Here is a 26,717-nt window from a genome sequence, read left to right on the forward strand (position 1 = left end):
TTTACATTTATCATTATATCACTCCCACACAGTTTTATATCTATACTGAGTTTCCTTTTAATGACATTTTCAACATCAACCCAAAACATCTTTGTGTAAATACAGTGAAAGAATAAATGAAAAATGGTTTCTTTATCATTATTACAGAATTCAATTAGAGTATTCAATATTCAATATGAAACGTTCCAATACATGTTTCACAGGATAAATTATATGCATTATTTTATATGAAACTTCCTTTATTTTTTTATTAACAAAGAATTTATCAACTGTTCTCCAAGCCTTACACCAATTTAAATCTCTTGGGGATATGTAACATTATTTATTATCCTCCCTTGTAATGACATATCCCTTTGTAACCACATATTAAATCTATTGTTGTTGTTTTTTTAATGATTTAATGATTTAAGTCACACTATTTTTGATTGGAATACCACATATATCTGATAAAGTACAGTTTTTCAAGGGAAAAAGAACCGATTGACTCATATTTATTTGGAATCCTGATATATCTGAAAATTCTTTAATACAGTTAACAGCTTTATGAACTTCACGTTCATCTTCCGCGTTCTGTGACGTCAGTTTGAGGGGCTGGGTCCGTTCAATATGGAACAATGCACCAATATACATTTATCAATCCGGAAAGTATCGCATGACTACTGAAGGATTTACCTGAAGCTTTAGTACGACATAGTCTGCTGGCACTATTTTTTTTTTTTTTTTTGTATTTATCTAATATATTTATCTGATTTTGCGACGATCATAAATACGATCATATGATCGTTGAACTGACTATTTTAGTTAAATCGAGTCCAAAAAGACGACAGCCATTCTTCTGCATCGTAAGCGAAGCAGCCTTTTTTTTGCGTCCCTCCCTTATTTCTGCACATTCAAAAGCAGAATATTAGAGAAATTTAGCTGTCCAAAAGTGCATATAATTAGTGCGTCATAAAGTTATGACGTCTATTCTTCAAAATACAGTTAAGCAAAAGTAATGAGTGCCTGACTTACCGTTTCGGAGGAATAAGTCCTTAAACAGCTGCCTGTCAGAGGCTATCAATGCTCTACGTTGCTTTATAATAACTCCAGTTGGCGTGTGTCGTTCTAAACAAAAGTGGGACTTCCCGGAGTGGGATTATCACGTGGTTTTCTGTATCTGGATGTGATTTAGCCAAGTGTATCTTATCTGTAGATCGTGTGGTAACTAATGCATAAGGACCAATTCATTTCACCAACTAATTATAAGCATGTAGCTTTTACTATCACTTATAATTAGCGTACCATTTAAATATTTTTTTGTGGCAAACCCAGCTTCCTGTTTTAAAAGAATGATGTGGTACAAGACAAATGATTTGTCACCAAGACAAATTCCTTGTATGTGTAAGCATGCGTGGCAATAAAACTCATTCTGATTCTGGTAAACTTGTGTATAGGGGTCTGTGGTGCTAGTGGTAAAGTGATATTTAGGACAATTCACGATAATGCTTTGTGATACAAGAAAACTTCCCTCTGGGTGGCGTTTTTTTTTTTTTTTTTTACAGATTTACCTAACTACGGAGCAACATATGTATATAAAAATACAAACCAATTTAGATGAATATTCCGGGTTCAATACAAGTAAAACTCAGTTTGACAGCATAATGTTGATTACCAAAAAAAAAAAAAAAGGTACAAATCGAGATTACAGAGAGGCACTTACGGTTGAAGTGAATAGGGCCAATTTTTGGAGGGTTAAAGGCAGAAATGTGAAGCTTAATTTTATAAAAGCACTTGCACTCACTGAGCACTTCATTAGGAAACTATGGTCCTAATAAAGTTCCCAAAGTGGTCTTCTGCTGTTGTGGCCCATCCGTCTGAAGGTTTGACATATTTTGCATTCTGAGATGCTATTCTGCTCACTACAATTGTACAGAGTGGTTATCTGAGTTACTGTAGCCTTTCTGTCCACTCAAACCAGTCTGACCATTCTCTGTTGAACTTTCTCATCAACATGATATGCTGCTCACTGGATGTTTTTTGTTTTTGGCACCATTCTGAGTAAACTCTAGAGACTGTTTGGCATGAAAATCCCAGGAGAGCAGTTACAGAAATACTCAAACCAGCCCATCTGGCATCGACAATCATGGCATGGTCGAAATCACTGAGATCACATTTTTCCCCCATTCTGTTGATGTGACCATTAACTGAAGCTCCTGACCCATATATGCATGATTTTATGCATTGCACTGCTGCCACACGATTGACTGATTAGATAAACGCATAAATAAGTAGGTGTACAGGTGTTCCTAATGAAGTGGTCGGTGAGTATATATGTGAATTTGTTAATTGCCTAAAAACACCTTGTCTCCTTTATTTGGTACTAAACTTTTATGACATTTACAGTTTTTATGTGTTTTTCCCCCTCATTTTGTGTCTCAGGTCAAGCATTAGTACAAGGTCTAACAAGTGTTCAAAATAGCAAAACAAAATTAGTAATTGATGATTTAAATAATTTAAAATACATTTTTGTCCCTTTATTTCATCGTTCTGAAAATACAAAAAGATGTGGAAAAGAGCTTGAGCTTCCAAGGCCAAAGTTAAAAGGAATATGAAGCTGCTATAATTTCCCACCATGTTGAAAAAGTTATTAATTTACATTTTAACTTTAATGTTTTCACATGGTTCATTTAAACATGTCATTGGTCTTACACTGTTAAATGTTTGTGAGAGAGTTTTATTTATTTTTTTTTTTTTTTACAATTTAATGGTATGATTTATTGATTTTAGTCTGATCAGTGGTACATGTTTTGTGATGCTATTTACAAAATCTTAGGAAATTCATCTTTTAAGAGAATTTGTCACTGATGTTATCAGCACTGGTTTTACAGCCTTTGTTTTATTTGTGAAACAAAATTAGAAAATAAAATAAAAAACGGCAGTCAAGTTGTCCTTTAATAATAAAATTAATGTCAAGATGTTAAAAAATGTTTACCCTCAGCTTTTATGGACTAAAACTAAACTGAACTGTATTAACCCTCCTGTGGTATCTGATCATTTTTGACCGAAATAAAATTTTAATTTAATAAGAATTGTTTCCTTTATCTGAGCAGTACAAGACTTGGTGACTTTTCCTCCATTTGCTATCTGAACATACAAAAAAAAAAAAAAAAAAAATTGGGCTTGAGTGGTCTAAGTGTTCCTTAAAAAAAGGCGACATCTTTGGTATTCGCGGTCAAAAGTGAATATGAATGGGAAAGACAATTTTTGATCTGTCAAATACAATAAATAAACCAGCCACAATGCAGAAAAAAAACAGACATAAATTACAGGGTGAGACTCTAAAACATCCTCGGTGCAAAACATACACACTAGGGCTGCAACTAATGATTGTTTATACTTCTGCCAGTGCAGTAAAGACAAAATATATTTACATTCAAGATATATTCTCTGAAAGCAAGTCTAAATATCTTATATGCTGCTTCTCAGGAAATGTATCTTGTTTTAAAGATTTTTAGATATTTTATAATATTTAAATATTTAAAATTATATTCAACATTCTCAGATAAAAAAAAAAAAAATTACTCTGCAGTATAACTCCTAACGTAAATGTACGTTGTTTTAAAGGAGTTTTAGATATTTATATTGGAAAACAAGCCAAAACAACAACACATCAAAAACGTATTTTGTAGCAGTGTTTAATGGGGTAAGACTACTCTCTCACCTTTTTGTTCACTTCGATCCATTATTAACTCTCTCCTATTAACAGAGCTGCGTATTGCCGATTTTCTTCACAATAAGATACGCACTGCAACACGTATTATGATTCACTACATTGCGAGCCATCACGTTCTAATCTAACTGCAGCAAGTGTGCACGAGGGATGAACATCTCCGTGAGAGATTGTGCATCAGCCGGGTGCAGTTTCAATCTCTCCCCCTTAGATCAGGTCATTCCACATGGCTCTGACCGCACAGAGAAATTTTCTATTGTCGATAACGTCGACTAATCGTTTCAGCCCTAATACACACCCACTCACACACACACACACACACACACACACATACACACACAAGAATGAACTGGTGAGACTATAACACAGAGCTTTTTTTTTTTTTTTTTTTTACATTTGTCAAATAAAACCAATAAATCAGTCACAATGCTAAACATACACACTCAGAAATGAAAAAAGGGTTGAGATGATAACACAATGCAGAACACACACACAAAAACACAAAACCAGGTCATCAATAATTGGAGCTCTATAGCCATCTTCTGGTCATTGTTGGCATTACAAGTCATCTGTTGTTTTCCAGCTGATGACAGCAACCTGACACACACACGTTTGCAAAATAAATTTTTACTATAGAAAGGTTGAAATTGCAAAATGTTTACTCTGATTCTTCTGTTTTATACTCTAATTTAATTTTCAGAATTTTGCAGTTCATTTCTGTTTCTTGATATTCACTTTCTCAATATTATTATGCATTTACTTTGAGTTTTTACATTTTTATTTTTGAAATAAATTATTGGTTGACAAATGCTTATTCTGTGTCTTTGTAACACCATGGTCAGGTTTGATAACAAGCATAATTACATAAACTGCAAAACCTAACACTTTAAATCAATTTTAAAATGCTAAACTTTGACAAATAATAGTTTGATAATGTCTAAATATATATCCAAATGCATATCTTGATAAAATGATAAAATGTATCTATGATAAAATATAAAATTAGGTTACAACAGGCAATCAGTCTACAAAGTAGGTGGCTACAGCCATTGCTGTTACTGGCATGACATGGTTTTCAAGTCCTGTTATTTATATTTTGTTCACCAAATGGCACCAATCTGTCTTTTTTTTTTTTTTTTTTTTTTTTTTGTCACATTCTTATATTTTGTCATGTTTCAACTAATAGAAGTGTAGGTTCTGAATGATTTTTTTTTTGTTTTTTTTTTTTGAAAAATGTAGAAATGTACATGTTAATAAGATCAAAATAGTATGAAATCCCATAAGAAATGCATAATTTTATTGTTCTTCACTGAAGACATTTTTTTATCGTTATTATCATCATCCAAAAAAATAAATAAAATAAAAATAAAAATAAAATAAAATTACTGCGAATTCCAAAAGAAGGTGCCATTGTTGAATACCATAGGAGGGTTAACCTTTTTCAGAAGCTTTTGACATTTTGTTAAATTTATTTTTGTCATGACAGTGGTGGATACCAAATAACCAAGGTTTTATTGCAATAATAATATCTGTAGTAAGTTATGGCATTTTGGCGTAAACCAAAATGTGGTAACCACCATGGTAAGCGTCTGAGTGATAATTATTTTGTATTGTCACATCTAAGCAGGTAGGCAGTAGTATGTTCGATACAGCGCGGTAAAGCTGAAACATTTACAGAAAAATTCAGTACAAAGCAATAACAATATGAAAACATTTACGAAGAGTAAAATAGTAAATAAATAACGTAGATACATATACACATATGGATACATGATATACATATAAAAACACTAAGTACTACAGTATAAACATAAACTACCAATCGTGGATATATTAGTACTGCATCATTATTTCTGTTACCATTTAAGAGTAAACCAGCTCTCCTGTTCTCAAGCGTTGGACAGTGATAAACCAATGAAAATGATCCATACTGACTGGGTCGTTCTCTTCCGCATCCCTCTATCCAATCAGAGAAGTCTATGTTCAAGCTACAGCACATGCTCAAACACCTCTTGTTCATGTGTTTCTTACGCAGGCTCGCGTGGAGGTCATTGGTCCATCATCTCAGTGGGTGAGTGATCACGTTGTAAGAAACGTACGCTATGTAGTGTGTACTTAATGGTTTTACATTTACTTACTAAACCCCAATAATAATAATGTGGCGTATTAGAAGGAAAACAAGTGTCTGAATGGAAAAGTTGGCTTCAGGATATGATTGCATGTCAATTGCAACATTAGCGTGTAGAAATCTAGTAAATTAAACTTCACTTCAGTGGATTTTTGTTAAGCTTAAAAGTAGGTGCATGTTTCTAATATCAGTCATTGCATTATCAGTATCTATTTTATTAGGAAAGTGATGTGATTTCATAATTGTAAGGTTCTTTTCCAATGCTTTGTCGGTGACCATGACTGCTTCAGAATCAGAATTGACTTGACTTTATTGCCAAGTAAGTTTTCACATACAAGGAATTTGCTTTGGTGTTTGATGCATACAATAACAATAAACATAGTAAGATAAATAATAAACTATATTTAAGATACAATATATAGAGAAAAAGTAAACTGACTGGTTTTAATAAAGGAGCTGGACAGTTGTGTAGGGATGTGCAAAATATGAACCATAGAATGTGCAAATTTTCACAGTTGTCTATGGAGGTGGGATAAGAGACAGTGTCAGGGGGGTCCTAGGCCTTTGATGAAGCCAGCTGAGACGGGAAGAAACTGTTCCTGTGGCATGAGGTTTTGGACCTAATGGACCGTAGCCTCCAGCTGGAGGGGAGTGTCTCAAAGAGATTGTGTCCTGGGTGGGAGGGGTCGGCCACAATCTTTTCTGCCCACCTCAGGGTCCTGGAGGCATACAGGTCCTGGAGAGATTGCAGCCAATCACTTTCTCAGCAGAACGAATGACACGCTGCAGTCTGCTTTTGACCTTGGCAGTGGCAGCAGCGTACCAGATGGTGATGGAGGAGGTGAGGATGGACTTGATGGAGGTGTTGAAGTGCACCATCATTGTCTTCGGCAGGTTGAACTTCTTCAGCTGTCGCAGGAAGTACATCCTCTGCTGTGCTTTTTTAATTAGAGAGCTGATGTTCAGCTCCCACTTGAGGTCCTGGGAGATGATGGTTCCCAGGAAGCAGAAGGATTCCACAGTGTCAACTGGAGAGTCACACAGGATGATGGGGGTGGGTGGGCCTGGGTTCTTTCTGAAATCTATGACCATCTCCACTGTCTTCACAGCATTGAGCTCCAAGTTGTTCTGACTGCACCAGGTCACCAGATGATCAATCTCCCACCTGTAGGCGGACTCATCCCCACCAGAGATGAGCCCAATGAGGGTGGTGTCATCCGCAAACTTCAGGAGCTTGACAGACTGGTGACTGGAGTTGCAGCTGTTAGTGTACAGGGAGAAAAGTAGAGGAGAAAGATCACAGCCTTGAGGGGTGAGAGACCCTCATTCATGTCAGTGTCAAGGGTAAAGACAGAATATTGGATCGTTAAAGGAAATTGCAAATTGCAAATTACTGCTCCACTTGAAAGCTAGTGATGTTCTTAAGACCTTGAGAAGTGAAAATGGGCCTGTTATGTGCAATGTCCACATCTGAAATTATATGATCAAGTGATGCTCTATGATGACATAATTAACATGAATATGACTCTCTCACCAGGACTGTCACATCGTTGCCATGGCGAAACTCTTTGAGTCAATTGGAAAATTGGGATTGGCCTTGGCCATTGGAGGAGGTGTAGTTAACTCAGCTCTATTTAACGGTAAGTCATGCTCTTTATGAAACTTTAGGTGCACTCAGTAATTCTAATCCAATACACTTTTTGTCAAATTCTGCAAATATCTCCTCCGTCTACTAGCTGTCCGTTCTGTGGGTGGGCAGGAAAAAAAAATCTAGTATTTGTACACAGCACTGGCTCTGTAAATGGGACAAAACAAAGTGGATCAGACTGATCCACACAACACTAGTCCAGCCAATCAGCAACAGGGGGTGGTTCTTGTGCATGCACAGGATGGAGGTGGGGCAGAGCGAGAGGAGAAGAGCGATGGCAAATCTGGCTGATGAGAACTTTTGAAACTCCAAGGAGGACAAATGGCTGAGAAACAGACCAAGAGAAAAAGGTCAGACAAATATAAACTAAAAAAGAAGGATTATGATAAGTCGAAGGCTAGGAGCCGCGTCAACATCGGTGAGGGTTTTCAGCGGTGGTGAGACCTCTGAGAGGTAAAAGGCTTGAAGATGGATGCAGAAGTTGCTCTTTTTCTTCTCGATAGGTGGGTAACATTTTATGTTTCACAGAACCCATATATGCTGTTGTTGTGATGTTAGATTTAGTAGCAGGGGAGTTGTGAGTGTCTGGAGCTGGTGTGCGTAAAACTGTCTCGTGTGCATGAATTTGGGGGGGCGGAGCTTCCAAAGGAGCACTGAAGAGAGGGGTGTGTTTGTTTTGGCAGTTGTGTTCGAATATCAACAGTGTTTCTCAGGAATTGCTGAGTGCACCTTTAATTGCTATTTACACCACAGATGATTGATTTAAATTGAAAATGATTGTGATGACTGCTAATGTGACATTTAAACTGTGTGGGTTTGTGCATTGTAGTTGACGCAGGTCACAGGGCTGTCATCTTCGACCGCTTTCGCGGTGTCCAAGATGCCATCGTTGGGGAGGGCACACACTTCCTTATTCCCTGGGTGCAGAAACCAATTATTTTTGACTGCAGGTCCCGTCCACGCAACGTGCCTGTCATCACTGGTAGCAAAGGTACATCATGCCACATAGACCTACCCCTAATTCTCTGACTTTTCAACTCTGCCTGCTCTGTTTATTCCCTCATTCCATTCTTTCATTTTTCTTTTTTTTTTTTTTTTATACTCAGTATGTTTACAATGCACATTAAATGTTACATTTCAGTTGGACAAAAACAATAAATCATCTTTTTAAAATAACGTCAATGCTTTAGAGCAACTAAAATTGTACGAAGTTGGAATAACAAATGTTGGTAATGTGATTGTAGTTCTGCTTTGTCCAGCATGTATACATGTTAATTGGACCACAATTGGCCTTGGCATGTTCCACATTTAAGACAGAGGTAAGGCCTATTCACACAAAGTCAGTGTTTTCAGTGCGGATATTCGTTCCTAACAAGCTTTTGAATTGGACCAATGAATTCCTATGCCACTATTCAAAACAGATCCGATAAATCCTAAGGTTTTATTTTTACGGAGAGTGTTCCGATTTTATTTTTCTTCGGACTGTGATGAAAACTGACTGACCAAAGAGATACGAGCTTTTTGTCACTTTTCCAGAATCGCTGCAGCTTCTCACTCATCTCACGCACAAACGTACGAAATTCAATGCAAATATGCCGTAAACAAATATAGAAGCTGTACACATGGAGGTTCTGCAATTCATTTGGACTAAGCTCGTAGTAAAATAACCCATATAAAGACTTACATGCAATATTTTACTATGAGTGTCAGTGAAGGCAAATGAACTGCAGAACCTCACTGCTATTTTTTATGCTAGGATAATATAACAAAGTATTCCTGTTATGTTGCTATTTTCTAACAATTCACAAGAAACCCTGAATTCAAAACAAATATGCAATAATTAAAAACAAAGATTTATTTTATATTAATTTTATTATTATGCATCATATTTTATACAATATCTATTATTCTTAATGTACATTATTCCACATGTATTTATATCACTGTACCTTGTGTTATATTATCCAGGCATTATAAAAACATGTTGGGTTCAGCAGTTCGTTTGGAATGTACTCATAGCAAAATACATGTGCAAATATAAAGAGACAGCACGTATTTATGCAACAGTGCTGTTTCCTCATCTCACTCATAAAAAACACAGATTTTTTTATTCCTCAAAATGCCTCAAAAACATGGGAAGAACATAATGAAACAGTTATGCCAAATAAGGTAAATGCTTTAACAGCATTCAATATATTATACCCAAAAATGATCATTCTCTCATGATTTATTCACCTTTAAGCCATCCCAGATATATATGTCTTTTCTTCTTCAGGAGAACCGAAATGAAGATTTTTAGAAGCACATTTCAGCTCTATGTCCATACAGTGAAAGCGAATGGGTGCCATGATGCTGCTGGCTGTTTGACAGTCCAAAAGGCGTATTTAGGCAGCATAAAAGTACTCCACACGACTCCAGTCGATTAATTAATGTTTTGTGTTTGAAACTCGCTTGAATGCGCCATTGCGTTTGCATCACACGACAACTCTGTCATGGGTTGACTGGTAGCAGGAAGCGTTTTAATTATCGATTTGTCACACAAACCTATCGATTTGCTTCAGAAGACATTTATTGATCGACTGGAGTCATGTGGATTAATTTTATGCTGCCTAAATATGCCTTTTGGATATGATTATATCATAATCATCGGGTTTTGCACAATTTTCACTCAAATTGTTTAATATAATTTGTAATGAAAAATAAACAATTAAATTAGAAAAATGGGGGGGGGGGTTGGTTGTCGGCACAGCCATTGACCAGGAAAATATAAAACATGGCACTCCATGTCAAAAATGTTGCTGACCCCTACTTTAATCTCTCACATTGACAGCTGAATGCTGAAGGGGTCCGGGGAGGAAAGTAGTATAAATATGTTTGTAGAACTGTAACAACAGCAACCTACTGTACAGGGGTGAAATTTTTAGTCATAGTTTTTTTTTATGGTCTTGGTGTGAATAGACCTTTCTTCGAAAATTCGTCACAGATTTGGTCTAGACCGTATAGCAGCTTAAATTTGCCAAGAACCGCCCACTTAGACAGGAAGCCTTCTAACTGACATGAAAAGTGGTCAACCATAATAAAAGACCGACATGGGGAAAACAATCATTTACATAATGAAAAACACAAGAACAAATAGTGGGAAATGTCCAAAAAAAAAAAAAAAAAAAATTCCTGTTGTATCTCAAACTGTGCTTTTAAACCTCTCTCTACGTCAAGATTTTTCCCACTACTTCCACTATATTTTGATTTTTAAAATAGTTAAACTGCCTAATGATCTATCTTTTGTCTCTCTCAGATTTACAGAATGTGAACATCACCCTGAGAATTCTGTTCCGGCCAGTTGCTGCACAGCTGCCAAGGATTTTCACCAGCATTGGAGAGGACTATGATGAGAGAGTGCTGCCCTCCATCACTACTGAGGTGTTGAAAGCTGTAGTAGTGAGTACCACATTGCATTAAGCAGATTCTTGCATACCAGTAAACTTTCAGTAAAAAAAATAAAAATAATCCAGGACACAATGAAAGTTTAGTGGTCAAGGATACATTGTTTTAAAAAAGTAGATTCTGAGAAACTTTAATATATGCAATTGTGTAGATATGAAAGTACATGTGTGAATTTCCGCAGGCCCGTTTTGATGCAGGCGAGCTCATCACTCAGAGAGAGCTGGTGTCTAGGCAGGTCAGTGAGGATCTGACGGAAAGAGCATCCACCTTTGGCCTTATTCTTGATGACGTCTCCCTGGTAAAAATCTTTCCCTTATCCACTTTTATATTTATCTTTCTAAGCCAGTGTCCAGTGTCTTACCCTTAAGTCTTTCTTCCTTCAGACACATCTGACGTTTGGCAAGGAGTTCACAGAGGCTGTTGAGATGAAGCAGGTTGCACAGCAGGACGCAGAGAGAGCCAGATTTGTCGTTGAAAAGGTAAGTGAGCCTCACGATGAAGAGTTAATTTGCATCCAAGTCAAATAAACATGCCATTAACTGAAACAGGAAGTTGGGGCGGGACATATCATAGGGCTTTTTGGTAGCCAACAGCCTTCACAGACATGATTTGCTACTTGCTATTGTTTGTCACAGGAAGGTGGCATTAGGACGAGAGGATTCTCATTCTAGAAAGCATTTTATTGGACAAACTTTAACCATAAGGAGTACATTAGCAAAGCCTCAAATCTAACAGACATGAATGAAAAGTAACAAAACTCTAACTTTAATTTCATGGGGTCTTCAAGTGTGTAGACTATAGTGCTATATGCAGCAAAAGAATAGCAGCGTATCAGGCCTATATGTGTATAGAAAAAGTATTACAGTATATTTTAGAATCTTTATGGGTTTAAACTGGGTTTTTCAAAAGCATCAGGTGATATACTGTTATCTGTCTTTCTCTCTCTCTCTCTCTCTATTAGGCCGAGCAACAGAAGCAGGCAACCATTATATCAGCGGAAGGAGACTCCCAGGCTGCTCTGTTGATTGCTGATTCTCTGGCAGTGGCTGGTGATGGTCTGGTGGAGCTGAGAAAGTTGGAGGCAGCTGAGGACATCGCCTTCCAGCTTAGCCGCTCTCGCAATGTCACTTACCTCCCATCTGGACAGGGCACACTCCTGCAGTTACCACAGTGACCGGGAAACTAGATGCACACACATACACTCACTTCACTTCTGTTATACGTTTGGCTGCATTAGGAAAAGGTGATGTCTGTAGAACCCATGTAACTCTGTAATCAGACTATATGCAAACTTTAAAGAGACAAAGATACCTTGTGTTTTTCTCTCTTTTAGTCTAAGTGTCCTCTTTCTCTCTTCTTGAAGGTGTGGACTGCCACTAGGTGGTTTCAGCAATTGGAAAAAGGAAACAGTTGGGAAGAGTCTGAGTCTGTGTAAATGTGCTGAAGGCAGTGCATCCGGAAAGTATTCACAGCGCTTCACTTTTTCCACATTTTGTTATTTTCTCTTTATTTTGTTTTGTCCCAATGAGCACAGTGGCCTCCATCATCCGTAAATGGAAGAAGTTTGGAACCACCAGGACTCTTCCTAGAGCTGGCCGCCCTGCCAAACTGAGCGATTGGGGGAGAAGGGCCTTAGTCAGGGAGGTGACCAAGAACCCGATGGTCATTCTGACAGAGCTCCAGCGTTTCTCTGTGGAGGGAGGAGAAACTTCCAGAAGAACAACCATCTCTGCAGCACTCCACCAATCAGGCCTGTTTGCCAAAAGGCACCTGAAGGACTCTCAGACCATGAGGTGGCAAGCGTCTTGTCTGGAGGACACCAGGCACCGCTCATCACCTGGCCAATACTATCCCCACAATGAAGCATGGTTATGTTTTTCAGTGGCAGGAACTGGGAGACTAGTCAGGATTGAGGGAAAGATGAATGCAGCAATGTACAGAGACATCCTTGATGAAAACCTACTCCAGAGCGCTCTGGATCTCAGACTGGGGTGAAGGTTCATCTTCCAACAGGACAACAACCCTAAGCACACAGCCAAGATAACAAAGGAGTGGCTACGGGACAACTCTGTGAATGTCCTTGAGTGGCCCAGCCAGAGCCCAGACTTTAACCTTATTGAACATCTCTGGAGAGATCTGAAAATGGCTGTGCACCGACGCTCCCCATCCAACCTGATGGAGCTTGAGAGGTCCTGCAAAGAAGAATGGGAGAAAATGCCCAAAAATAGGTGTGCCAAGCTTGAAGCATCATACTCAAAAAGACTTGAGGCTGTAATTGGTGCCAAAGGTGCTTCAATAAAGTATTGAGCAAAGGCTGCGAATACTTATGTACATGTAATTTTAAATTGTTTTTTTTATAAATTTGCAAAGATTTCAAACAAACTTCTTTCACGTTGTCATTATGGGGTATTGTTTGTAGAATTTTGAGGAAAATAATGAATTTAACCCATTTTGGAATAAGGCTGTAACATAACAAAATGTGGAAAAAGTGAAGCGCTGTGAATACTTTCCGGATGCACTGTATATATTTAAATCTGGAAATGTTTTGACATTGTTTGAAACTCATAAGCCATTTCAGTCATATCGAAGTATTGAAAGCCAGTTTCTCCTTACAGAAATTGATCTAAACCAAAATAATCTCATTTTTGATACCTTAAAGTGTCATTGGTCACGGGTAGTGAGTGACACACACAGACTGCACCCTCTCCATCTGTGTGCTGTGGTGCTGGATAGTTAAAAGATAATTCCCAGATTTCCCACCCACACTCTGCTTCTGCAGGACCTGCTGTGTTGCTTTTTGGATTAAATGTGATTTGTTATAGTTTGTGAAAGAAGGAACACCCTTGCATTCCACAAGGGGCAAATTGATAAAATAATAATCAATAAACAATGATTAATTTATATTAAGCCACAATACAATTTTATGTGTCTCATTTCTTATGGCAATTTGTGTTTCTAATAGAAACACTTTATTATTATTATTATTATTGTGTGCCTTGTTTTAATTCCTGTTTTTAGTTTTTGTTCAAAATGAGAAGACGCTGTAAGCGATCCTGTAAGAGAAGCAAAATAGCACCCTCAGCTGAATCTGTATATGAAATTAAACCTGAACGATCCACTTCTACTACTACATTAGAACGCGAAAAATGATTGACAACCAGTAAGCACATCAAAGTGTTCAGATTGGCTGATCAAAGAATGTTAATTATTTACGTTAACATTTTTGTTTGCTGTTTACGGTCCAATGCTGTCACAGAGACCACTGAGATATCTCAGGACACTTATTTCAGGGATATCTTTCAAGGGAGCAGGAAAATCTTCTATATATATAAACAAATTGCTTACAGCACATTTAAAGGATTAGTTCACCAAAAAAGTGACAATTCAGTAATTGTTTACTCACCACTGTGTTGTTATAACCCTATATAACTTTTTCTTAAAACAAAGGGAGAACTTGTGGAAAAACAAATTGTGCTCAGTGATGTTTACAATCAGGTTTGGTGAGAAACAAACGAAATCAAATGTATTATTTAGTGAAAATGTTCACTGACCGTTGATCTCCTGTGCATGTTCACGAACAGTTCACGCCGCCCCTTTGCGACATTGGGGTGTTTACACAAAACAGAGAACAGAACTTACTAAACATGTCTTAAGAGACTCAAACAAACATAGAGGAGGCTGAATGCAGCCATACCGTGTCTTAACCGGATGGCAAACGACACGTGATAAAAGGTATATTTTCAATTGTAATCAGAGTTTTAGTTCTAACAAGCAATGCCGAGCAATGGTACATTCTAGCGATCGCTTGTTTTCTATTTTCAGCATTGCCCATGTAACTCCGTCAGCTGTGAACTGGTACAGGTCCAAAAACTTTCAAAAAAATAAGGCTAGGCATAGAAATGCATCAATTCTTCAACTACAAATTCTTAAGATATGTATAGTAAGTTCTGTTCTCTGTTTTGTGTTCAGCTGTGTTGTGTTCTGTAATCAACCTGGAAATCATGATCGTGCCTAGAGACTGCAATGGCAAGATTTATAGTGAAAAAAGGGTTGTATTTTGGTCTGTTCTCATCCAAAACCAACTGGATTGCTTCAGAAGACATGGATTAAACCACTGGAGTCTTATGGATTATGTTTATGCTGACGTTATCAGCTTTGGGGAGCTTCAAATGCCTGATCACCATTCACATGCATTGTATGGACCTACAGAACTGAGATATTCTTCTAAAAATCTTTGTGTTCAGTAGAACAAAGAAAGTCATATGTATCTGATGGCATGAGGGTGAGTAAATGATGAGAGATTTTTCTCTTTTTGGGTGAACTATCCTTTTTAACTTAACATTAAAAAAAAAAAATGCTTAGATGCTGATTTTTTTTTTCTTCTTCCATACCTGGATATGGCACAATAAAGTCTTTACAAAGCCAGTGTAACCTGTTTCTTTAAGTAAAACAAAGTAAAATCACTTTTATTTACTGTACATTTCATAAAACAACTCTAAATTTTGGAATTTGGAAAATAATTTCCTTCATCTCATCGTACTACTTTCAGTTCACACTAGGCCTGGAATAATCTGCTGATTAAGACTGCTGTTAAAGTTAGTAGCGTTCAATACCGTTTTGGACGTAATCTTGAACTGCGCTCCATCAAGTTAAGAAGTCTCAAACTGGTTTCGCCGCAGGGAGGAAGAAGGACGCACGCACTAAAGGCTGTCTGGTCTCGCTCTTAGAGTACGGGAAGAAGAAAAAAAAAACCGACGCCACGCGCGTTTTAACCAGTGCAGACAGCGGCGGTTCTGGCGCCTCGGATGAACTCGGAGGCTGATTGATTGGCGAGACTTAGGCCAGCCACGTAGCGATGGCTTGTAAACGGTAACGGCGGCGGGCAAGGACTTTCTAGTCGCAAACTCAAGCTATTTACGATAGATGGGGAATGTCTGCTGATGGATGCGATTGCAAACTGTTCGTAAACACTCACGGTACCCGCCAAGGAGCACTTTGTCTCGAGCAAGAATAAGATCGGTATTTTATCCGATCCCTACACTACTTGAGGTGCACGGAATGAGGGAGAGGGCGCTCGTGTCTCGGGTGAGTACCCAAGCGAAGAGCTCGCTACAAGTTAAAAATCTGCTTTTGCATGCATTTTCAACGATGACAGTTGTTCAGCGCATGCAAAGAAATCAAGGAAATCCTCCCTCGAACATCTGTAAAGGTATGATGTTGTCATCGAGACAAGCCGTGCATGGCACTAGTTACTTTCACCGGTCGAATTGCAATTTGCCATTTTTTTTAAGAATAGGGATCGATAAAACGTTATTGTTTTCCTACCTAATTCTGTTTTGCATACAAACGCGTTAAGATTCCACTTCAAGTAACAGTTCGCAGAATTGCATGCAGACAAAGGGGACATGCAAATACGAATCAGAAAAATCTCAGAAGCAGTACAAATCTGGGCGGTTTTGGGGTGGAAAAAAGTGAAAGTCGTCCACGATGAAGATGTTAGCTTGCAATGAGCCATTGGGTTAAGTAAGCTGGTTGTCGCCTAAAATTATTTGGTGTCAAAAGCACACCAAAAAAGTAATCCGAAGAGGGCTTTTCAATTGCATTGAACAATTTAGCAAAAGCCCGTCCAGCAACAGCTAGAGTCCATTGCACGCAGTTGTATGTGCATGCACTCGGACTGTTAGCTCTGCTAGCCGAACGGCCTGCACGCCTGTCGTCCTGACCAACCAATATTTCCTTTAGATTAACCCTTTCTTTGCGTCGCTTTCCTAAAAAAGTTACTCTTTGCCATTGAGTTGTTGCACACCATTCGCTGCTCTCCTAACTATTGAGACATTATGGAGCTGTGCAACTGTGTTGTATATCAGTATTTTCCCATATTTTTGGGATGGTGATGAAGTTTGGAGGTGTGTTGTGGATGCGCGCGCTAGGCCCTTCACATAAACTGCAGCGTTGCTAAGTGGCGTTAGCTCGAGCGGCTAGCGCTGATTTTCGGAGAAGGGGCGAAGGAATTGTGTGATTTGCTTAACGTCTTATTTAAGTTTATGGTCTTTTTATTGGTTAAACGTCGACTGGATCAGTTGAGCGAATTTGTGGGCCACCACATGAGGCATATGCCTTTATTAGCGCATTATTTGTGAGATTTCTCCCGCTTTCCTTTTATGCAGTTCACAAGCCAGTTCCCAAGATGGTCAGAAGTCTCACCAACTTCATGGGCAAAGAGACGTTTCCCCTTTTTGTCTAATTATCTCGATTCACAATACATTGACACCCCAAACCACATCAGGTCCACATTAGAAACATGAATGTGTTGTGGCAAAGTGAAGTTCACAATGTATTCAAACAGTTTGGAATAACAGTCCTTCTAGTTTTTCCTTGCAAACCCATCTTTGTTTGTTTGAAAATTACTCAAAATCTGGATGAAACAGCTTTTCACATCATCAGGCTGTCTGCCATTTGGCGGTAAATTGCAACTTGCAGTAGTTGCAATCATTCTGAGAAACTGATCAGTCAGAAAAAGGATCAATTTCAATCATGGCCCCACAGCCAAATCATTGGGTTTTTGAGGATATTACACTCAAACTTGTCTTAGATCCCCTCTCTGACTTAAGGAATTTTGTTTTTACATTAGGCTTTGTGTCTTTACACACATTGAGCCTTATAGGAGCTCAAAAACACTTTACGGAGACTCGCAGTTGATAAATTCTAAGACTGAAATGTTCTGGACACCCAATCCAATATTTGCCTAAATATGATACAGGATGATTGTGTTCCACTTCTAAGTTTTTGGTGCATCCAGTTACAGCACTGATGATCTCCTGCTGTGAAAAAAATCTAAATTTTTTAAGGTGTCACCCATTGGCCGCCCAACCTCTCAACCTTTCCACGTTCCCCTGATGCCATTCAAGTCATCATCTGTACAATGACTTGATCTTTGGGTTGATGGGTTAGTTTAAGGGAATAGAGTGGTTAAAGGGATAGTTCACCCAAAAATGAAAATACTCTTATCATTTACTTACCCTCATGCCATCCCAGATGTGTATGACTTACTTTCTTCAGCTGAACACAAAGATTTTTAGAAGAATATCTCAGCTCTGTAGGTCCATACAATGCAGTTGAATGGTGATCAGGCCTTTGAAGCTCCAAAAAGGAGATAGTCTTTTTTCATAGCACATTTCACAACACACATCGTTTCAAAGCAGCTTTACAGAAAATCATGCATTAACAGAAAATGAAACCGTGATATCTATAAATTCTTAGAGTCATTATTGTGTAGTTTGATGAAATATGATTATGAAGTGTATATAAAAATAAGTAATTAATAATTGTATTTAGAAACCAGTGAGCAAGCTGAAGGCGACTGTGGCAATGAACACAAAACTCTGTCAGATGTTGGTTAATGGAGAAAAATAACCTTGGGGAAAAAACAGGCTCACTGTGGGGGCCAGTTCTCTGGCTAACATCATGAATATAATGCCAATATTACTTATTTATGTGCAGTGCAAGTCATGGTTTAAAATGAGTAAACTAAGTAAGTGTTAAGGGCCAGTGTTTAAAGATTTTGTAAGAACTGTAAGATTAATGACTAATGTCTTTGAAGTTCATCCTGGATTAACTGCAGAACTTCACATAGATGCATATTCCTTTGTTAGTTGACTGATGAAGACTTTTGGTGGCAATTAATTGATATTCTATGTATTTCATTTTAAGAGTGTAGTCCATCATTAGACCAAGGTGATGCAGGCAGAGATCAGTGAGGTGCTTCGCAGTTCAACTGGCCGGTAAGTTCGAGGTTCAGGCAATGGCATGTGATGTATCCCATGTCTTTATGGTTGGAGTTGGCATCAGTTCATCCTCTGAGGTCCATTGTAATAGACTGAAGTGATGTCTGGCTGGCACCGGCTGCATTTTGTTGTCATCACTCAGAGACACGTAGCAGTGGAGTTCGATACCAAGTAGGAATGGAGCTGGATCCGGCCGGTTCTGGTGACCTCGGGATAGGGGTCCTGAGGTTGAGACATGGAAACAAGTAGAATAATATTAGCGTAGATGCCATTCAATTTTTTGCGGAGTTCTAGATCATGATCAGTGTTTCAGGTTCTGGCAGACCTAACTAAAGCAGCCTAATTGTGTGGTGAAGAATAAATTAGGTCAATAATAAATAAAGTCAGCGTAAACATAATCCACATGACTCCAGTGGTTTAATCCTTGTCTTCTGAAGCAATCCAGTTGGTTTTGTGTGAGAACAGGCCAAAATAAAACTCCTTTTTCACTGTACATCTTGCCATTACAGTCTCTAGGCACAATCATGATTTCAAGCTCGAGTACACCGTGCGACCCTGCGTCCACATGCGTGGACATTGTATATTAACTTAGCTATACGCAACACATAATTTAAATGAATAAAAACCAACTGAATACTGTTCACAAGACTCTAGACTGTCATTTATAGGGTAAACTTTTGCCTCACCGAGTCACGTGACACAACAGCATGCCGTCGATTTTCTTAAAGCTCTCCTACGGATGCAGCGCCAACAAAAGTTGGCTCTGGTAAGTTTTTCATTGAAACCTGTTTGGTTGTAAAGAGGAGAGTCTCTAGTTTCGTTCGATATGTTGCATTAAAAAATCAGTTTGTTTTTTGCGCATCATCGCCCTGATAAACTTCTGATAAAAGTCTACATATGTGGAAACTCGTACCGCATTTCCTCAAAAGTAGAAAAAACATGTCAGTTATTTTGAATAACTTTGATTTCTAACACATCTGGGGGTCATTTCGTTTATTTTAAATCAAAATTTGTTATATTTTATCACTGTGCAAAACATTTATATTCACTAAAATTAATGCATTCCTATATATTTACTGTGCATTTTTACATTGAGAATAAATGGGTTCATTCAAAAGCTGAAAAATGTTACTTTCAGAGGCTTTATATGGAGTTAGGATGAAAGTAAGGTGCATTTCAAACTGTTCTGAGACCAGTGAAGACAGAAAATTATGAAAATTATGTCAAGCCTTTAGGCAATTAGCTTCTGATAGGCTAATTGGAGGTGTACCTGTGGATGTATTTTAAGGCCTACCTTCAAACTCAGTGCCTCTTTGCTTGACATCATGGGAAAATCAAAAGAAATCAGCCAAGACCTCAGGAAAAAAACTGTGGACCTCCACAAGTCTGGTTCATGCTTGGGAGCAATTTCCAAATGCCTGAAGGTACCACGTTCATCTGTACAAACAATAGTACGCAAGTATAAACACCATGGGACCACACAGCCATCATACCCCTCAGGAAGGAGATGCATTCTGTCTCCTTGAGATGAACGTAGTTTGGTGCGAAAAGTGCAAATCAATCGCAGAACAACAGCAAAGGACCTTGTGAAGATGCTGGAAGAAACAGGTAGACAAATATCTATATCCACAGTAAAACAAGTCCTGTATTGACATAACCTGAAAGGCTGCTCAGCAAGGAAGAAGCTACTGCTCAAAACTGCCATAAAAAAAGCCAGACTACAGTTTGCAAGTGCACATGGGGACAAAGATATTACTTTTTGGAGAAATGTCTATTGGTCTGATGAAACAAAAATTGAACTGTTTGGCCATAATGACCATCGTTATGTTTGGATGAAAATGGGTGAGGCTTGCAAGCCGAAGAACACCATCCCAAACATGTAGCATGGGGGTACTTTGCTGCAGGAGGGACTGGTGCACTTCACAAAATAAATGATATCATGAGGAAGGACAATTATGTGGATATATTGAAGCAACATCTCAAGACAACAGCCAGGAAGTTAAAGCTTGGTCGCAAATGGTTCTTCCAAATGGACAATGACCCCAAGCATACCTCCAAAGTTGTGGCAAAATGGCTTGGGGACAACAAAGGTATTGGAGTGGCCATCACTAAGCCCTTACCTCAATCTGATAGAAAATGTATGGGCAGAACTGAAAATCGTGTGCGAGCATGGAGGCCAACAAACCTGACTCAGTTACACCAGTTCTGTCTGGAGGAATGGGCCAAAATTCAAAAACTTATTGTGAAAAGCTTGTGGAAGACTACCCAAAATGTTTGACCCAAGTTAAAGAGCACCTATTATGGTTTTTCAAATATTACCTTTCATGTAGTGTGTTATATAGCAGTTTGTGAATGTAAAAAATGTCTGCAAAGTTTCGAAAATAAGTGCACGGCAAATGGAGTTATTGACTCCCAAAAGAAAGAACCGATTCTGAACACCTGAAACAAGTCGTTAGTAATTCCAGACTTACTTCCTGTACTAACCTATGTAATTTGGTAACAGAAAACCACCTCTGGTCTTCAGTGGCTGCTCGCAAACAGCTCTCGAACCCGCCCTCAAACACTACACTAAGCGGTAGACCAATCACAACAGACTGGGACATCTGACCAATCAGAGCAGAGTAGGCTCTCTGAAAGGAGGAGTTTAAAATGAATCCTTTAGAACGGATCATTGAACGAGTCGTTTTTGACACTGGGGGAAAAAAAGGTAATGCTGCAATTTAAATTATAAGCAAATTAAAGTGTTTTTTGACCTTGGATGTATGCAAATCTATTGTATGAGACCTTTAAAACAAAATTAGGCACATTTAAAAACCATAATAGGTGCTCTTTAAACACTGTAAATGCAATGCTACCAAATACTAACAAAGTGTATGTAAACTTCTGACCCACTGGGAATGTGAAATAAAAGCTGAAATAAATAATTCTCTCTCCTATTATTCTGACATTTCATATTCTTAAAATAATGTAGTGATCCTAAGTCAGGGAATGTTTTCTACAAATAAAAATCAGGAATTGTTAAAAACTGAGTTTAAATGTATTTGGCTAATGTGTATATAAACTTCTGACTTCAGCTGTATGTGGACATACATTTTTAGGAAAACTATTTGCTAGAATGTGTTTTTTTTTTTTTTTTTTTTTTTTTGTGCTTGTTTATTAGGTGCTACTAGTTACAAATCAAAAAGGGAAATGGAAAATGCACACAGCCGTCATGCGGGGGTCTCAGGAGGCTAGATGGCACTGCAGAAAGTGTAATAGAGATTGAAATCATAATCGCCAAGGAAATTGTTGTCAAGATGTACAGTGAAAAAGGATTTACATTTGGTCTGTTCTCACCCAAAACCAACTGAATCACTTCAGAAGACATTGATTAAACCATTGGGATCTGATGGATTGTTTATGCTGACTTTATCTGCTTTTTGGAATTTCAAAAGCCTGATCACCATTTACTTGCATTGTATGGACCTACAAAGCTGAGATATTCTTATAAAAATCTTTGTGTTCTTTAGAAGAAAGTAAGTCATACACATCTTAGATGGTATGAGGGTGAGTAGAGGGTGAGGGAATTTTCATTTTTGGATGAACTATCCCTTTGATGCAGCATAACAGTGCTCAAGAAACTAGCAGCCCTTAAAGATACTGCTCACTTTAATAGTGAAAGTAAGATTTTAGATTCTCAATACTCTGTCATGGTTGACTGCTCTTGATTGAATAATTAATGAGTTGTGGTCTGGAGTTTTTGGATTTCATCACAAGGCTAGCAGATTAGAAATGGAGACAGAAAGAAATGAAGAACACAATACCTAAAAGAGACATAGAAGTTAAATATGATGGTGAGAGGGTGCAGAAGAAAACAAGACAAGAGCAGAATTTCTCTACTGTCGCAGAGTAAGTGATCATAAACTGTTGCAAGGTTAGTTTTCAACTAGGTTTTTACATTTTATGAAGGAAATGTCAGCGGTGCGTGTGAAATTCACTGCCACAATGCTAAGGTGTTGCAATGTGGTTACTAATGTGTTCTGAGTGGTTGCCTGGATATTTTGGGTGGTTGCTAGGTGATTGCTTTCTGGATCAACTTAAAAGAGCCCACCTCTAAAAGTTTTTTTAATATTTTGGTCTTCATGATCAGGTCGCTTTTCCATGGTGTAGTATCGAAGTATATAGTATTTGCCCTTTTTTCTTTTTTTTTTTTCATTTTTTTTTTTTTCATCTGCCAGGTGAAAATTGTAAGTTTGATTGCTTAAGGGAATAGATCTCACAAAAATTCTCATTTGCCGTCTCAAACTGGTATGACTTTCTTTTGCGGAACACAAAGATATTTTGAAGGAGATGTGATGTACTTATATCCATATAATGCAAGTCAGTGGGGTCCAAAATTTCTAGGAAATAAAGGCAGCATATACAGTTGTGGCCAAAAATATTGGCACCCTTGGTAAAATGAGCAAAGAAGGCTGTGAGAAAAAAAAAAATCTGCATTGTTTATCCTTTTGATCTTTCATTCAAAAAATTCACAAAAGCTAATCTTTAACTGAAGTAAAACAATTGAAAATATCTTATTAAAGAAATATTTTTCTCAAACACATTGGCCACAATTATTGGCACCCCTAGAAATTCTTACAAGCGAAATCTATCTGAAGTATATTCCCATTCATATTTTAAATTTTTTTAGTGCACCTGAGTGACTAGGAACATGAAATTGTTCAGCCATGACTTTTTCACAGGGGTATAAATACGAGAACACACAGGCCAAATTCCCTTAATCATCAATCACAGTGGGTTAGACTAAAGAATATACAACCCCAATTCCAAAAAACTTGGGACAGTATGAAAAATGATAATAAAAACAAAAAGGGATGATTTGTAAATTATATTCACCCTTTGCTATATTGAAAACACCACAACTAAACCATTATGATGTTTTTCCTTGTGAATTTCATTGTTTTTTGAAAATGTACAGTAATTTCAAATCAGATGATTGCAACATGCTCCAAAAAGTTGGGACAGTCGAGTGTTTACCACTGTGAAACATCATTTCTTCTAATAACACTTATTAAGCATTTGGGCACTGAAGACACAAGTTTGTTATGTTTAGAAAGTGGAATTTTCCCCCATTCATCCATTATGTAGGTCTTTAGCTGCACAATTGTACGGGATCTTCGTTGCCGTATGGTGTGCTTCATAATGCGCCACACATTCTCAATTGGAGATGGTCAGGACTGTAGGCAGGCCAGTCTAGCACCCACACACTCTGCTTCACAGTCATGCACTTGTAATCCGGGCAGTATGTGGTTTGAAGTTGTCCTCCTGGAAAAGACGGTGCTGGATGGCAGTATATGTTGCTCCAAAATTTGTACATATCTGTCTGCATTCATGGTGTTCTCACAGATGTGCAAGTTACCCATGCCATGGGCACTGACACACCCCTGACCCATACAGACACTGGCTTTTGGACCTGATGCTGATAACAGCTTGGATGGCCCTTTTCCTCTTTGGCCTGGATAACACAACAGCTTTGTTTTTCAAAAGCTTTTTGAAATGTGGACACTTCAAACCAAAAAAAACACAGTTCCACTGTTCTACTTTCCATCTACTTTCCATCTAAGATGAGACCGAGCCCATAGAAGTTGGCAGAGCTTCTAGACAGTGTTGATTTTGCTTTGCACAGTAAAGTCTTAACTTGCATCTGTTGATGCAGTGGCGAGTGGTATAGACCAACATAGGTTTACTAAAGTTATCCCAAGCCCATGTTCATGATATCCATTACAGATGAATTATGTTTTTTAAGTCGGTGACATCTGAGGATCAGAGATCAGGAGGCTCCTTATATACTATGACACGATTGCCTCACCTGTTTAACATCTCTGGTTTCGCATCACCTTGTTATTTTAACTTGTCAAATTTTTATTAGTCTTAAATTGCCCCTGTCTCAACGTTTTTGGAGCATGTTGCAATCATCCGATTTGAAATTACTGTACATTTTCAAAAAACAAGGAAATTCACAAGGAAAAACATCATATAATGTGTAGTTGTAGTGCTTTCAGTATAGCAAAGGGTGAATATCATTTACAAATCATCCCTTTTTGTTTTTATTATCATTTTTCATACTGTCCCAACTTTTTCGAATTGGGGTTGTAGTTCTGATGTGCGGCAAAAGGTTGAGTATGAGGGTATTTTTGGAGCAAAACAACTGAGCGCCTGTGACAGTGGAATTTGTAGTTGTAGAGATTAGCCACACATGTGTATCAGTCAATTTGAAGTCACAGAGAAATTTTTTTAAGAGTTGCAAATTTGTAGATTTTTTTTTTCTCTCTCACAGATTAAGAAACTCATGTGCTCCCATTTTTGCTACAGTTGCTGCAGTGAATATGGTGTAAAACACATTCACACACCCGCATCAAAAAATCTGAAGTCACGGACATATTTTGCTCATCCGTATATCAGTATGTGAATTCATCCAATGAGAGTTGCACACTTGTAGAATATTTTCTCACCAAAAATGTTTTTCTTGGATATTTTTCTAGCACAAACACAAGTACATAACTACAACTGCTTGAATCTGCTGCTACGAGTCTCAAACACTGTTTTTTTTTTTGTGCTTCTGACAAGTTTCACGCGCTCTCCCTTTTGCACCACATATCTATGTAAAATATGGAGCAAAAGTGATTTGTGCATCTGTAGAGGCAGCGGCGTGCACTGTTCAGAGATCAGAGAATTTTGGCCAATCAGAAGAGCTAGTTTTGGCGCCTATCCGTTGGCGGAAATTGGCGACCGAACGAGTAGGAAAAAAAAAACTTCCATGAGCATCTTCCTGAGCTGGCAGAGGCAAATACCAATAAAGGTATGTTTTTTTTTTTTTTTTCTTTTTCTGAAATCACTCGCCGTTATACAATTGTTTATAGTTTAAATATGCGCGCTGGTCAGCTACGTTGGTAATCAGTGTTTCTTAGTTAGGTTAGCCTTTCTTGTTTCACGAAAGGTAAGCTAACGCTAGACTACCTGCACTGTTTATTCAGATGTCTCATATTAAATGATACCCTCATATTAAACGATATATTCCTTATATTCTCTTCTGCTTTACCTTCTAGAAAAATGACAGAACAGGGTGGGTCTTCGCAGGTGAGTATCATATCATATAAGCAAGGCTCGACAATAAGGACTTCCCATTGGCCCGGGGCCAGTGAGAGAGAGATTTGGGCCAGTTGCTAGAACTGTCAATTGCCCGATCGGGCCAGTGCTGCATTTATAACATTAGTGCAAGAAAACAACAAGCGAGAGAGCACAAAAATTACACTGAGCGAACTAACCGACGAGCGAGCGTGATTCTATTTAGCACGCAAAGTACTGGACGCGCCAAGGCACAGTCGTGTGCAGACACCAAGTGCACTCTCCTAGTACTGTCCTCGCTCTTTTCCAAGTGTCTTAGCAGCAGCTATAACCAATGTGTAGAAAATAGAAGGGAAAAACCCCCACTTAATGAATTTCATAGCGAGATTGCACGTCTTGCGCAACATTTTAAGTATCTCCGCACATTCCGTGTTCACAGTGCGTGAAATCCCCACATTTTTCATTTTTACATGTTGGTGAAAAGCAGTAATCCACACATTGCAACACAAGAAATCAACAGTTTCTTTCTATAGGACTGAAAATCCATGTCTCTCTGTGCATATGTCTCATCATCATCTCCATGCAGCGTAGACTGTTTAACATGCATGTGCTCTCGTAAAGGGACAGAGCGCTAGTTTTATTCCCACTGTAAAAAAACACACATTTCCTCTCATTAATTCGCCTTTAGAGATGAAGCACAGAATGAGAAGTCATAAACTTTGTTAAACCCCAGTTATACACGTGTCTGGAAATCACAAGCTGCTCAATATCCAAAATGTAAGTAAAGATTTAATTAGGTTTGTTTCAAAACTTAAACACTAATTCAACATAATAATAACGTTTGATATGCAAAGAAGCAAAATCACTATGGCTATTAGGCTATTATTATCAGAGCTGTTC

At 38.1% G+C, this 26,717-nt stretch overlaps 3 protein-coding genes across 9 annotated transcripts in view; 2 read left to right on the plus strand and 1 right to left on the minus strand.

Annotated features, from left to right (window-relative positions):
* LOC127452352 (major vault protein-like) overlaps window positions 1-1,171 on the minus strand; it is a 28,319-nt gene extending 27,148 nt beyond the window's left edge. The window contains exon 1 of the mRNA XM_051717769.1: window positions 1,012-1,171. The gene's annotated coding sequence lies outside the window, so the exon portion shown is untranslated. The remainder of the gene's footprint in view (window positions 1-1,011) is intronic.
* A 4,491-nt stretch (window positions 1,172-5,662) lies between these two features.
* LOC127452360 (prohibitin 1) lies at window positions 5,663-12,108 on the plus strand. Of its 5 annotated transcripts, none has more exons than XM_051717791.1 (7): window positions 5,663-5,780; window positions 7,375-7,477; window positions 8,315-8,476; window positions 10,781-10,923; window positions 11,111-11,227; window positions 11,313-11,408; window positions 11,891-12,108. In XM_051717791.1, exons 2-7 carry the CDS (start codon window positions 7,393-7,395, stop codon window positions 12,101-12,103), a joined length of 816 nt encoding a protein of 271 aa, XP_051573751.1. In that variant the 5' UTR covers window positions 5,663-5,780; window positions 7,375-7,392; the 3' UTR covers window positions 12,104-12,108. The 5 variants fall into 5 exon arrangements, with proteins under 5 accessions (XP_051573751.1, XP_051573750.1, XP_051573749.1 ...); XM_051717790.1 differs by lacking the exon at window positions 5,663-5,780 and adding an exon at window positions 5,815-6,004 and having other exon boundaries at window positions 11,891-12,103; XM_051717789.1 differs by lacking the exon at window positions 5,663-5,780 and adding an exon at window positions 6,131-6,156 and having other exon boundaries at window positions 11,891-12,103.
* Window positions 12,109-15,553: 3,445 nt separating this feature from the next.
* The window catches only part of LOC127452354 (zinc finger protein 652-like), a 49,696-nt gene continuing 38,532 nt past the window's right edge, over window positions 15,554-26,717 (plus strand). Inside the window, exons 1-2 of one of the 3 annotated variants that reach the window (XM_051717777.1) lie at window positions 16,035-16,138; window positions 25,799-25,829. The gene's annotated coding sequence lies outside the window, so the exon portion shown is untranslated. The other 2 variants (XM_051717775.1, XM_051717776.1) reach the window with 2 other exon arrangements.

Source organism: Myxocyprinus asiaticus, chromosome 14, assembly GCF_019703515.2.
Source record: "Myxocyprinus asiaticus isolate MX2 ecotype Aquarium Trade chromosome 14, UBuf_Myxa_2, whole genome shotgun sequence".
NCBI lineage: Eukaryota > Metazoa > Chordata > Actinopteri > Cypriniformes > Catostomidae > Myxocyprinus > Myxocyprinus asiaticus.

Coding starts and splice junctions, on each gene's coding strand:
- LOC127452360 (XM_051717791.1), top strand. CDS start 7,393: ATGGCGAAACTCTTTGAGTCAATTGGAAAATTGGGATTGGCCTTGGCC. Junction 7,478..8,314: donor TAACTCAGCTCTATTTAACG/GTAAGTCATGCT, acceptor TGTGCATTGTAG/TTGACGCAGGTCACAGGGCT. Junction 10,924..11,110: donor AGGTGTTGAAAGCTGTAGTA/GTGAGTACCACA, acceptor GAATTTCCGCAG/GCCCGTTTTGATGCAGGCGA.